The 14598-nt window shown below is 44.6% G+C and overlaps 1 protein-coding gene across 4 annotated transcripts in view; it reads left to right on the top strand.

Moving 5' to 3' along the window:
- The first annotated feature begins 1815 nt into the window (after positions 1 to 1815).
- Positions 1816 to 14598, top strand: part of NUP153 (nucleoporin 153) — a 45647-nt gene continuing 32864 nt past the window's right edge. For 3 of the 4 annotated variants that reach the window (XM_051799147.1, XM_051799146.1, XM_051799145.1), the window contains exon 1: positions 1816 to 2368. In XM_051799147.1, the coding sequence (XP_051655107.1) occupies positions 1892 to 2368 (477 nt within the window). In that variant the 5' untranslated portion in view covers positions 1816 to 1891. The remainder of the gene's footprint in view (positions 2369 to 14598) is intronic. The other variant, XM_051799148.1, reaches the window with a different exon arrangement.

The following is a 14598-nucleotide window of genomic DNA, read 5'->3' as shown; positions in this document are numbered from 1 at the left end:
GAATTCCCCAGTAAAATTTCTTCTAAAAGCTGTTCCTCTGCTGTTGCTGCTGGTTTACATTTCTGCAGGCCTTCAGAATTGCCCTTGCTGTTTTGATACTCCCTTAATTCCCCCCAGCACTCCCAGTTTTGCATTCTTTCTTTAGGTGTGTGCTGGACCAAATATTTTTATTTTCGGTGTAAGGAGTGTGTGGTACATCACAGCTCTTCCACAGTTAAGTACCTGGGCCTCACTCTATATTAGTAAATTTTTAGTACATTCTGGTTTGGATTGGGTTTTCTTGTGAACATTTTTATTGACTTGTATGCAGGGAAGGTGCTTGTGATTTTCTGCTCTGCTCCGTGATTCCCAAGGCAGGTGAATGCTATAAATAAGATGCAGAGCCATAGATTTTTCTCAACTGTAGTCTCAGTAGAATTTAAAAACAAAACAAAATACGTTTTTACATATTTTAATTTTGTAATAGGAATGCACTCTTCCCCATGTTTTGAGGAGGAAAAAAGCTGTGTTACAGCTTTTCCCCCCCACCTGCTCCCAACCTGCTAAAAATGGGCGACGACAAACCTGCACCATCGCAGTTCCCATTGCTTACACAGACGCAATGGATAAGGGCATCCCGGGGGAGCACCGCGTACCTCCTGGTGCACTTTTTCCTGCCGCCTTCCCCACGCTGACCTTCGCCGGCTCCTCAGCAGGAACAAGGGAACATCTGCCCCGCCGCCGTCCCTCGGGGGAAGCACAGGGTAGGCAAGTTGTGTCCCCTGGGCGGGAACAGCGTCTGGGCCGCCAGAGCATTCAAATATCCGAAGGGTGGGTGCCAGGAGGACGGACCCGAGCTACTCTTGGGGGTGCCCTGCAATAGGACGAGAGACAATGGGCAGAAACTGAAGCACAGGAAGTTCCACCCGAATATGAGGAAGAACTTTACTACGCTCGTGACCGCGCATGGAACTGACTGCTCAGAGACATTGTGGATTCCCCCACTAGGGATATTCAAAAATCGTCTGAATGCAATCCTGTGCCATGGGCTCTAGGACGACCCTGCTTGAGTAGGGAGGTTAGACTTGGATGACCAACCGTGGTCTCTTCCAACCTGGCCCGTTCCCTGCGAAGCGCCGTGGGAAGAAGGGAGAAGGCGGAGGAGCCGCCCCCGCCTCCGGGGCTCACCCGGGCACAAACCTCCGCTCCCAGCCTTCGAGTCGTCCCTGAGCCGCGCCCAGGGGTGGACTTTTCCCTCCCTCCACCACGTTCCTCTGCGGGTCGCGGCAGAGCTCAGCGCGCAGTTTTCCCGCGCAGCCGGCCCGTCCCGGCCCGTCCCCTCCCTCTTTCCCGCTTCCCCGGGAGCGGGGCCGGCGCGCGCGGGGGCTGCCGGGCCCGCCCGGCGCCGCTGGTGTGACGCGCCCGCGCGGGCTAGTGACGCGCGTGCGCGGCCCGGGGCGGCCGCCGTGTGGTTGGTCGGCGGGAGGCCGGGCCGCGGGGGAGGTGCTGCGACGGCGGCGGCGGCTCGGGCCACGGGCGGGCGGGCGGACAGCGCACAGGGCCCCGCCGCCGGGCGGGAGAGCGCGAGCGAGGAGCGGCGGGAGCGCCGAGGGGCAGGAGAGACGTGAGAGGGGGAGAGGCGGAGAGGCGCGCGAGCGCGCGCGGGGAGGGGCGGGGCGGAGGCCGCGGAGGAGCCCCCCGCGCGCGCGCGCCAGAGGCCGCGCGCGGCGCGTGGCGGGCGGGAGCGGCGCGGGGGGAGCGAGGCCGGGCCGCGCCGGGCGCGTCCCCGCGGGGCCCGTGACGGTGACAGCGCGGCCGGGCCGCGGCGGGGCTGCGCGGCCGCACCACCAGCAGGAGCAGGAGGAGGAGGAGGCCGCCGGCGGCGGCGGCGGGGGGGAGGCCGGATCGCATCATGGCCTCGGGTGGCAGCGGCGGCGGCGGCAAGATCCGGATCCGGCGGCACCACCTGGGAGCCGGGAAGCCACCCTACACGAGGGGCAAGCAGCAGGTGAGGCCGCACGTCAGCCCGGTGAACCCCTTCCCCTGCACCCGCTCCTCTCCCCCGGCGCTCCCTCAGCGGCGGGAGGAGGCGCCCGGGAGACCCGGCCGGGCCCGGCCCGGCGGAGCCGCCTCTTCCCTGCGCCACCCCTCTGCCCTCCACACAGCCCCACGTGCGCGGCTGCGGGCCGGCATTTCCCGGTGGAGTGGCCGCCGGGGAGGGAGGAGGGAAGGGTTTCCCGCCGGGGCCGCGGGGATTGTGGGATTTCCGGGCGCTCGCTCCGCTCCGGCCCCGCCGGCCCGCGAGGGGCTCCTCACCTCCCCTTTGTCTCCCGCCTGTCCCCGCTCGGAAGGAGCGAAGGCGGGAGGAGGAGGTGGCGGCTGGGAAGGGGTAGGTACGCATTCCCTCGACTGGCGAATGGAGCGGGCTGGCTCCCGCTCTGCGGGATGCTCGTTTTGTCTCCGGGCTGCCTGGTTAAATCCTGGTTAAATTGGTTTAGGTTGCGTTACCAAGTGTAGTTACTCCTCAGATTTAAGTACATCGCTTCCAATATGTGCTTTCTTGGCGAATTCCATATTGTGGATTAGTTTGTGAGGGTGCTGAGTAGGTAGGCATCTTTCATTGTTTTCTCTTTTTCTTTGTAGGATTCTGCCTGCAGAACCCTTAGGTCTGCATTTGGTCGTTTTTTCAGTGTCTTGCCTGTGCTTAAACGTGCAGTGCAACTGAAATGTAGCTCTTAATCATAAGGCAGTTTTTCCTCCTTTGTATTGTAGGACAGAGTTAGATGGATTCAAAAAAACTCGCTTTTTGTAAATTGCGATACAAAGGTCCTACACCATCTAGAGTGACTGCAGAGGGAAGAAGCAAAGATCCTTCCCATCTGCTGTTTGCCAAGAAATTTCAAGATGCCCAGAAACTGTGCTCTGGAAATGCCTTCCACGTGTATTTATGAACCTGAAATTGATTGTTCAGCTAAAACGTTTACATTATTAAATCGGTAGTATAAGCTAGGGGATTGAATATTATATGCAAAATTGAGGGGGTGTTACACACGAGTTCTTGCTCAATTAGTCTTTATTCTTTGGGAAGTACTGTACTTAGTCTTTTATATAGTAAACTGCTCAGCAATGTCCTTGTAAAGCTGTCAAGGGGATGCTTCATCCAAAGAATCACTGCACTTACAGAGCAAATGTTGAAAGTTCTTATGTGAGTGATATAAGGATAACATTTAAATTGTGATATCTTATATGTGTTGATACTATGTAGATAGCTGGTAAACCTTACACATGAATTTAAAATAATTAATGTAGATGGTTTCCTGACTCTTCTATTGTTTGTTGTCTCTCTGTGCTTTCCAGTAGGTTTATTTAAACAATGTGCCAAAGCAAACACGTGCTTGGGGATATCTGTGGGATTCTGCCCAGAGAATGGGTGCTGCAAATCGAATACGCAGATCAAATTAACAAGTAATATGTTGGGGGAAATATGGTAAATAGGAAAACCAGTAGGTGTCAGATATGTACATTTGTTACAACGGGTAGCTTTTTTAACCCTGTGCAGGTTGCTAACTTGCATTACATAAAAAGACGAACTCTAGGTAGATAAGTGACTTAAATTGAAATTAATCAAAGTGTTCCTATTTTCAATATAACATCTACTCTGCAGAAGTATTCCGTGATTTGGTGTTGTCTCTCAGTAATGAGTTTGGGAAGACATGAAAGTGCTCAATGCAGTTTTGATATGAGGTTATACCCCTCATTCTGAACCCCTGATCCCCTAATTATTATCAATAAAGTAAGTTCGTAGAAATACTTTATTAGAGCTTTTCTAGGTGCTTACAGTCAAGACTGCAGTCCTGAAAACTCCCTCATCAAGCTCTGAAGGTGCCTAAGCACTGTACACAGTATAGCTAATAGCTTTAAAGTTCCTAGGCTATCTAATTTTTTTTCCACTTGAATGAGAGGTGAGTAGCACAATATCAGGCTTACAATTGTAAGCCTGGTGTCATTTTTTTTGGTGTCTTGTTATGCTTTCTCGATGTTCTTATTTTGCCATAGTCTCCCAGGGAGCTCAGTCAGGTGAGAATTCTCCAATCATGTCCAACATGTGCTGCAGAGTCAGTCTTGTATTAAGTGCAGTGATGGCTTTAGAAGACAATTGGAAGAGGAGATGCTGCTGCTTTTCAGAGATGCTTAGCTAAAGCATTTGTTCAGAATGTGGTAGACCCTGCTTCAGACTCCTTTTTTGCCTGCAGGCATCAACCTACATCTTCCACTTTCTGGGCAAATATCCCAGTCCTCAAGCTGTGTGTTGTCTTCAGTTCTTCTGACTGAAACTGTGTTATTATCCAGAAAAAGAATTTGTGATTCACTGAGCCAGGAAGAGGAGGTATAAGAAGATGTTGCCTTCCAAGACTAGAGACATACAGGATCTGATCCTTTATTTCAGAGGTTATTTTATATGTTCGTGGAATAAACATGTGCAAAGCATAGTATTTCCTGCCCTTTGCTCCCCAAGTTCCTGATAGGCAGCCATGCTTCTTTATGTTTGTATGTATGTTTTTTTAAGTCTAGAGCATTTTTTTAAGCCAACCTCAAAGAGGTGAGGTGAACAGATGATACCTGATAGATGTGACTTGCAGCTTACGTATTCTCCTGGAAGATGGAGGTGTGGGTACAGATTCCCCCACAAGTGAAGGAACTAAACCTCGTTATTTTCTTTTCTGAGCTACCACCCTGCCTTATAGGAAGTGCACTGTCAGCAGCTGTATTACTAAACCAACAATAAAAAAGTAGCAGCACTGCTAAGTAAAGGTGGTATTGACTCATCCACCATGAATATCTGTGGTGAGGGAATTGCTTCTCAGAAAGAAAAGAGCCTTTTGTATCTTCATGTTGGGTGTTCTTGGAGTAGAATTGCAGAGGTCTCTCCATTGACTGTGCTTTCCTAGTGGCAAAATGCTGACAGCTACACGCTGAGTGCATTGACTTTAGGTTACACCATGCTTAGCATGCTACCTGTTTACTTAGCCATCTCATGCTGAAATATCCAGCCTCTTCCTGCACCGTTTAAGAAGCTTAGGCACTTGAGTTAAAATTATGGCTTCTTTGAGAGCTAAGCACATGCAGGCGAGGGAGCTCTTGTGTGCGGAACCTGGGTTTCATCTTCTGGATGTGACCCTAGTGTTTCTAAATGCCAGTTTGTCCTGGTCATTTAGGTAAACTGATGATTGGAATTACTAGTGCAGATGTGTAAATGGGAGGAATGTTTACATTGGTGACTTATTAAGCTTCTAGAATAGTATCTGTATGTTTCTATTGTCATTTTTATGTGTGCGCTGGTTTAGCTTGGAACAGGGCCGTTCTCATCCAGGTAAGACAGATTTCAAAGATTTTAAATGTGTCTTACAGGAGAAGAGACTAAAATAACTTTTTTTGGTAATCTTTCTTATTAGATAATTGACCATTGAAAGTGTCAATGAACTTTGATTTTCCTGGACTTTTAAACTCATACAAGCAGATTTAAGTATGAGAAAAAAGCAGTTACCTGAATAGTGTTTAACCTTCCCATAAACTTGTATATATAGGTGTTAAGCTTCATCTTAGGGCTGTTTAATATCAGAGATAGTACTTGTAGATTAAAACTTCTGCTAGGGAGCGATATGTTTTTGTTTTTTCTTATGTGTGTACGTGCCAGTGCATATTTATAAAGTAGATGTGCTACACTGATAATACAAGAAAATCCAAAGATGTTTTCCTTGATGAAACCAGCTTAAGTTTCTGCATGTTTGTAGTTGGTCTTGTGCTGATTAGTTCGGACATTACCCGACAAAGGGGAGGAGAAGGCCACTGAAAGTCACTTTCACTGGTCCTGAAAGCCCCTCTAGATTGGTGAGTTTCCTAAAGCCATTTAAGTCATTCTGTAAGGTTCTTTCCAGAGGGAATAGCTACAGGATCAGGAACTTTAAGTATGTAATGACTAAATCATTGCATGTCACCTGCTGTTGTCCTGAAGGTAGGCCTTGCTGGACAGTGACTACAGACAGTGGGCAGGTGGGATTTCATAAACCACCAGGTTTCTTTTGTGAGGAAATTTGGAAACTGATGCTAAAAGGTTCCTGGAGTATCGTATTTAGTAATGTTTCATAAACCTTGGGCAGGAAAATATTCATTTAAAAAGATCTTTATTAATAATTTCCCTAGGGACCTACACAAGTACAATTGTATTGGTTTAACTCTATCAACAGGATTGCACCTTGAAACATGCTTAGGTGTTTGTATTTGTATGCAACTCTCTGCTCGATTTGGTTTAGTAGCAGGCCAACACATTGTGCTAAAACAAATAGGTTGAAAGAAATGTTTAATATGTATTTAAAGATTTGTTTTAAAAGGATGGGCTAATAGTCAGCATCAGAGGCTTTATCTCTGCCCCAGCAATATCAAATTATATTAGAAAAATAGATGTTTAAATTTGATACTTGGCTTTCTACTGCTGCCATAAACAAAAATGTATCATGATTGGGAAGAACTTGTAAAACTGAGGTACTGACAGTTTTCTCTTGTTTAGGCTAACAGTACTGTCTGTGGTACAACAAATTGTAGATGATGATTATTACAGCATTTTATTAATATTCCGGGGTTTGTCTTGCAAAGTGTTGTCGTGACAGGCTTGGAGGCTGTGAAGTACTGGGGAAGAATATTAGTGGGCGCTATCTTAGGAGGAAAAAAAAACAGATGAAATAATTGACAGTGTTAGCTGGGACACTGCAAATTGTCTTTGGTTGCTGGCAGCACATCACTTCCTCTGAGTTATTTATTCCTCCAGTCAGTAATTAGAACCAGTTCTTGCTCCCCTGCCACAGACAAACTGAGCTGCTGTTGATTCTAAGGACTGCGGGAGGAGAGACTTCAAAATCTTGCATGCCCAAAAGTGTTTGAGCAGAAGTATTTCACACTGGTGCAGATGGTGGGCTACCATACCATTGTGTAACAAATTCATAACACAGGGGGATGACCTGCTCAGTGGACATGGGGTGAGTGGTGGTTGTTGTTTACTTAGACTTTAGCAGTGCCCTCAGCATGGTCTCCTGTTTGATGATCCCTGTTGTCCATTTGGTGAAATATGGACCTGTCAGGTGTACCATAAAGTGATTAGAAAATTAGCGGGACTGTTGACCTCAAAGGGTTTTGATCAGCAGTATAAAGTTACAGTGGCAGCCAATGGCTAATAAAGGCTGTCAGGAATTGCTATTGAGACCGATGCTGCTATATGTCTTTACTAAAACCTGGGATGAAGGAATGGCATGAATCCTCAGGAGATTCCCTGATAGTACCAAATCTGGGGGAACGTCAGTCCTGTTGTATGAAGAAGGTTAGGGCTGGCATTGAGGGATCTTGGCAGAAACAGGCTGTCAAGAACCTCATGCATTTTAGTAAAGGCAGATGTTAAGTTCTTCATCTGGGATGAAACAACCCCATCTACCTGCTGGACAGCAAGTTGAACCTGAGTCAGCAGCATGCCCTTGAGGTGAAGGTGGCCAACTGCATACTGGGAGGTATTAGTAAAAATGTGGGGAGGATGTTCAGAGAGTTGGTTTTTCCCCTGTATTCAGCACTTCTGGGACTGCATCTGGAGCGTTGCGTTCAATTTTGGCCTCTCCCATACACAAAAAAAAAAGTCAACATACTGGAGTGAGTCTGGTTGAGGGCCACCAAAATGGTTAGAGCAGCAAAGGCCCATGTCTGAGAGAGCTGGGTGTGTTCAGTGTAAGAGCAGTGAACACCTAATGAGACTATAGAGAAGGTGTAGCAAGGCTCTTCTAGAAGGTTCATAGCAATAGAAAAAGAGACAATGGACTCGAGATGCAAAAATGGAAATTCCAATTTCATATCAGGAAAAATCTTTTAACAATGAGGAAAACCAGTGTGTTGGAAGAACTGCATAGGGAAGTGTCTGTCCTTGGAGGTGCTCGAAGCCCAGGTGGGCACAGCTGTGTATGACCTGCTGTTCTTGGCCCTTCTCTTAGCAGGAAGTTGCAGCAGGTGACCTCTGGACAGCCATGCAGCCCCTGTGGATGTGTGTTTCTGTCAAAGCTGCAGTCGGACCACAGAGCACAGACAGGCGTGGTTTCAGCATAAATGTTGCTGTTCCTCTATCTTGGTAATCCTGTTGTTGGTCCATTCTTTAATTGTGTCTTCAGGTTTTTGTGGCTTTTTGAGGGAGGAAATAATGCCTCCACCTCACTGTTGCAGTTTTTCTGGAATAAGTTGGAAGCTTGCCCTCAAGAAGAGAATAGCTAAGGGGCTCTTTTTCTAGGGTTGCTGTTTTGCAGACTAATTTTTGAAAATGTGTTTTAGTGGTAGGTCATGTGATGCTTTTCCATTTTTCTGCTATTAAGTTGTAAGTACTTTGGGTTTTTTGCTTTTTATTGTTCTGTGTAATCAATTCAGTATTTATTGTGTATATTTTTTACATCTACGATGTATTGAATAGTGGTATTTATACTGTCATGACAGAAGGGAAAGGTGTTCCTCAGTATGTGTGTGTGCGCTACTAAGACAGTATAATGAAAACTCCTTTTTGTGCTTTTTGTAACATGGAATAATATAAGTCCTCAATGCTGCAGAATTATGAAGTGCCCACAGTATTTTTCTGAGGAAGAATTCTAACCATTAGGCAGGATTTTTTATTACTTGTATTAAATCACTGTCTATGCAGTTTCACTAACAACTGCCCTAAAGCTAGACGTATTTCTTGTTTTCCCTTGTACAAATCTCTTGTGCCAAGTATTATTCCCTTCTTGACACTACCTTTTAAATTTTATTTTGCTGCTTTAAAGTCTTGCTTTGTCCTTATGTCTGAACACTACAAGTCTTATCTGCCTGTTAAAACTTTTTAAGTGGAGGTACAGAATGACATTTAGAGGGGCCCAGACAAGCTCAAGAAGTGGGCCCATGAGAGCCTCATGAGGTTTAGCAAGGCCACGCACAAGGTGCTGCACCTTGCTTGGGGCAACCCTGCTATCAATACAGGCTGGAGGATGAATGGATTGAGAGCAGCATGGCCAAGAAGGACTTGTGCAAGCTGACGGATGAGAGGCTGGACATGAGCCATCAATGTGCGCTTCCAGCAAGCCAGTTGTATCCTGGGCTACATCAATAGAAAAGTGGCCAGCAGTTTGAGGGAGGTGATTCTGCCTCTGTACTCTGCTCTGGTGAGACCCCACCTGGAGTACTGTGTCCAGCTCTGGGGTCCTCAGCACAGGAAGGACATTGGCCTGTTAGAGTGAGTCCAGAGAAGGGGTACAAGAATTATCAGGGCCTGGAGCACCTCTCCTGTGAAGACAGACTTGAGAGAGTTGAGACTGTTCAGCCTGTAGAAGAGAAGGCTCTGGGGAGACCCTATTGTCACCTTTCAGTACCTAAAGGGGACTCAAAAGAAAGATAGAGACAGACTCTTTAGAGGGCCTGTTTAGCAGAACAAGGGATAACAGTTTTAAACTGAAGGAGGGTCGATTTAGATTAGATATAAGGAAGATGTTTTTTACAAAGAGGGTGGTGATACTTTGGGACAGGTTGCCCAGAGAGGTGGTCGATGCTCCGTCCCTGTAAACATTCAAGTTCAGGTTGCACGGAGCTCTGAGCAACCTGATCTGGTTGAAGATGTTCCCTGCTCATTACAGAGGGGTTGGATTAGGTGACCTCTAAAGGTCCCTTCCAACCCAAACTATTCTATGAATCTATACATGTTGCACATAAGTACAGGGACTTTGGGAGAGTTTGGCTTAGTTGTGACTACCGTGTTTTTTCACCTAAGCGTAAGTTCAACTTAACATTCACATTGCTGGGATGAAATGTGTGTGCTAACACATGGACACCAACATGCACCGAGTCCTACAGTTAAGCACACGTGAACTTTGCAAATACCTGTGCCAATTGAAAATTTTCTTTCTCCTTTCTGAGGCTGTTTATTATTGTTTCTATAGCTCTGCTCTTGTGAAGGGTTGTGTGAGCGTTCTGGGGAGCTGACTGACTTTGCGGTTAGTTAGGATTGTATATGAATGAAACTTTTTTGAAGCACATGTGTCTCGCAACTCCTTCTCCTATTAGAGCTCAATGTCTGGTGATCTGCAGGACAGAAGTAAACAAGCAAAGACTTAAACTGTTTAACTGATGTTTTCTTTGAGACTGGATTACAGATCTAGTGAGGCACTGAAATATCTAACAAAATATTAAATTGATAAGGAAAAACTATACCAATATGTACTAGACTCTAATTTGTGCATTTGTAATTAAAGTCATCCTGTGCTAAGCAGATGAGAACAAGATTTAAACTGGTTTAAATGTAGCTGTGTTAGGGAATTACTGTGGTGCAACTAAATAAATATTAAATTTAGCTACAACAGTGCACATGTTCTAATGTCAGACCTTAGTATTTGTTAATAAACTTACTTTACAGAGTTGTGGAATATATACAGATTTGTAGATGCCATTACTTTGAGTCACTACAAAAATAATCTCTATGTGCAATGGCAATTTTTCATGTTACTGGTAAGAAAACAGTGTTTGGAGATACTAGTTAAATGTTTGTGAGATGTTCTTGGTTCTGTCAGTTGAGGAGTGATGAAAAACTATGTCCAGAAAGACACTGCTGCCCCGTACAACTGAAGATTACTACCCTGCAGCAGAGGTGAGGCTACCTGGACTTTACAGTTTCAGGATATTACTTTAAAATGTCAAAAAAATATAACAATAACCACTGCTGCTGCAGCTAAAGTGACCAAAAGTCATGGTTTTGGTTTCTCTTAGACACCGGATCTTTCTTTTTAAAATCTGGTCAGGCAGCGCATGCACCAGGGATAAATGTGTCCTATTTAAAGTAATTGCAGGTTCTGGTGGGTTAGATGAGTTGTGTGTATCCTATACAATGTCTCTGTATGATACTTCAAAAGTAGGGAAGCTTCGAGTTTTGGTAAAATACCAAATTATTGGCAAGAATAACTAAATGTGATTATTTGGTTATTCATTTTAACTTACAGATTCAAAATTGGGAATAAGTTAACATTAAATGTGCAGCAGGGTTGGCTATACATTTTGCAAAAAGATTAGCTTGTAATGTTGTCAACTCAGTTTGTAGATCACCATGGTCAGAAAAGATATTTCAGAGAGAGTATGTGAATACTAACAGTGCATTTTATTTAAAAAATTAATTCTAGTCTTCCTGTTTGAAGATTGTGTTTTACTTTGCTGGGCCACTCCAAAGTGTCAGGAATGAGATTTTTCTTCAATGGCCTTTAACTGTTGTTTCAGGAGTTGTTACAGAATTTGGACTGCCTTTGTGTTTTACATACACAATGTGTCCTCACTGCTATGTACCATAGATTGACCTGTGATACCTTGTTCTTTTGTGAGTTCTCTTAGGCAAAGTGCCATTGAAAATGTTTAATGTGGGAGTCTAGTATATTATAGAAGGTAGCAGATTTGTAGTGTGGGGTGTGATGCATTGATAGGCCTTGTGTGCATAAACTGTGCTGTAAATGCAGGAAAGAGGAAGAGCTTGCCATTTTCTATTATCAGTTATGTTTGGTGATGTTGAAATACTGTAATGAATTAGATCTTACTACATACAGAATATCTATAAATAAGACAATTTTATGCCTAAACAGTGTATTTAAACCCTAAATATAAAATGTATGTTTCACATTGCTAAATCTGATACGTGTACTAATGGCTTTTAAAGACCATCTGGTGCTATGGGAAATGTATTTCTTGATCATTCTGATTTTGAAAACTTTAAACTTCTTGTCTGTGTAGTTATGTCAGAAATAAAGAAAAACAATCAGCTTAGACTATAGGGTTCCCTTATAGAAACAGAAAGATAACCTGAGCAGCATTTAAATTAATGCAGTTCTACATACTGTCTATGAAACTTGGCTGCAGTCACACTGTGGCAGCTAAGTTGTGGCAGTCTTTCAATTAAAAAGTATTAACTACTTAGAGTTCCTCCTTAGATTGAGAAAGAAAGAATTTTAAAACTGCTTGCAAAGTTGTAAGTGTCCTGAATCTTAACTGTCCTGAAGGCAGTGTCCTGAATCTTAACTTTTTCATTTTTGATGCTGATAGATTTCCATCCAAAGCGTAATACTGAATGTAATTTGCAACTCCCATTGCTGATCACTGCTGAGGGTTGACTAGAGCCTAATGTAGGCTTCCTAAAAGGAAGGAAGAAAGGTGCCTTGTACTTTGTGCTCCTTTTTGTAATGTTGTCACTGTGTCAACTGAAGGTGTGGACAAAACTTGAGATAAAACCATTCAGTGTCACAAGGATTTAACCTAGTGGGCTAGGCACCAATTTATCTGTCAGAACACACACTCAGTGTTTTGCACTCAGTTCAACTGATAATGATATGTACAGATGTGCAAACAGTGCCAAAAAGTACCTGAGTTTCCCTGGAATGTTTATTCTAAAGCTAATTAGACTAAGGAAAATAAGGTTCACTTCAAGCAAGGATAGAGAAAGTCACTGGCATCTGGTAACACAATCCCTTCTTCATGACTTTTAGAAATAAATCTGAATTAGTCCACTTGCCTTAAATAAAATTGTTGTTTTTCAAATGTTACATAATTAATGTCATTCCTGAAACATATTGTTCATATTAAGTCATAAGTTTTATTGTCTTTTTTCTAAATGAAATATCAAACTGCTGTCCTACATCCCAATTGAAGCCACTCCCTAAATCGCAAAAGCAGAGTTAGCATAAGCCAGTCTAAGTCTGCTGTTGCAAGATACAATCATGTCACATTTTCATTTCTGCTCCTGCTTTTTGCATGATCACCCATGCAGCCACATGGTAAGCTGCACCAGTGACCTGACACCCCTGATGGGTAGTCTATAGTCACAGTCTATAGGCAAATTTTTGACTGGACCTGTTTATTAGAGCCCTGATGCAGTTTGTCGCTTGGTTGCATGTATGTGCTAGAGGCAGCATAAGGGAAGGGCGAGTTGAAAAGGAGAAAGGGACAGTGTCTTAATGGCAGTATGGACACAGGATGGTTAAAAGAAGGGAGAAGTTTTGTTTCATGTTATTCTGGTCCTGGCTGCCTGATCGTACTGTCTCTCGTGCCAGTTCTGGTGCACTGAACCAGTTTAACTCATTAGCCCAGAAGAGAAACATGTACTTTTTGCCAGATTAATGAATTCAGCTAGTATGGAGAGTAGTATGCTATGTGCCAGAGCTGACATGAGGTAACTGTGGGGGATGGAGAGGACATGAAAATTCTTTATTGGTGGTTTTAAGTGGTTAGATTAATCTGCTCTCTCTCAGTGAACTTCACCATTAGGAGCAGGTTTTCTTCTTCAGGACTTACTGATTCATATGTTTTAATAACTTGAACTTTGAAATGGGAAACAGAGCAGTCTCTGAGAGGCAAAAACTTGATGCTTTTCAGAAGTGTGCATGCAGTGAAGTGAAAAGTAGCTCTTTTATCTGCTTTTATCATTGCTGAGTACTCCTGCCAGCACTTTCCTCAGCCTATACTATATGAAAGACCCTTACAAGCTGGAGAAACTGTCCTATTCTGTAAATATTTTTGGCCAAGAAGTAGCTTGCTTTCGAGTTTGGAATTCAAAACCATGGCCATTTCTTTTTTTATATAAATACTTTGAAGAAATGGTATTTTAAAGTAATAAATTGCAACACCTGTTTGTTTACTGGTGTTTCTGTCTGCATATCTTTTACTCAGTGTTGCAGCCAGCATGAGTTTATGAAAGGCAAGTCCTGCTTGACCAACCTGATCTCATTCTGTGTCATTCTGTGACAAAGTGACCCACTTGGTGGATGGGGGAAAGGCTGTGGATGTTGAATGTCCTCTACCTAGACTTTAGTAAAACCTTTGACACCATTTCCCACAGCATTTGCCTGGAGAGAATTCACCTGTCTTCCCATGGTGTGAACAGTAGTCGTCTTCGCTGGGTGAAAAACTGACTGGATGACCGGGCCCAGAGAGTGGTGGTGAATGGAGTCACATCCAGCTGGTGACTGGTCGACAGTGCTGTTCCCCAGGGCTCAGTACTGGGGCCAGTTCTGTTTAACATCTTCATCAATTACATGGACAAGGGGATCGAGCGCACCCTAAGCAAGCTTGCACATGACATCAGGTTGGGTGAGAGTGTTGATCCTGAGAGGGCAGGAAAGGTCTACAGGGGGATCTGGAAAGGGTGGATTGATGGGCCAAGACGAACTGTATGAGGTTCAATAAGGGGAAGTGCTGAGACCTGCACTTGGGTCACAGTAACCCCGTATAACACTCCAGGTGTGGGGCAGAGTGGCTGGGAAGATATCTGGCAGAAAAGGGCCTGGTTGACAGCTGGCTGAATATGAGCCAGCAGTAGGCCCAGGTGGCCAAGAAGGCCAATGGCATCCTGACCTGTATCAGCAAATAGTGTAGCCAGCAGGACCAGGGCAGGGATCATGCCCCTGTACTCAGCACTGGTGAGGCTGCAGCTCGAATCCTGTGTTCAGTTTTGGGCCCCTCACTACAAGAAAGACATTGAGCTGCTGGAGCATGTCCGGAGAAGGGCAATAAATCTGGCACTTGAGGACATGGTTTAATGGTGAACAT

This window comes from Manacus candei, unplaced genomic scaffold (assembly GCF_025592945.1).
Source record: "Manacus candei isolate 608988 ecotype Guabito, Panama unplaced genomic scaffold, ASM2559294v1 h1tg000049l, whole genome shotgun sequence".
Taxonomy (NCBI): domain Eukaryota; kingdom Metazoa; phylum Chordata; class Aves; order Passeriformes; family Pipridae; genus Manacus; species Manacus candei.
Note: the sequence above shows the minus strand (reverse complement) of the source record. Positions and strands in the feature narration are given on the sequence as shown.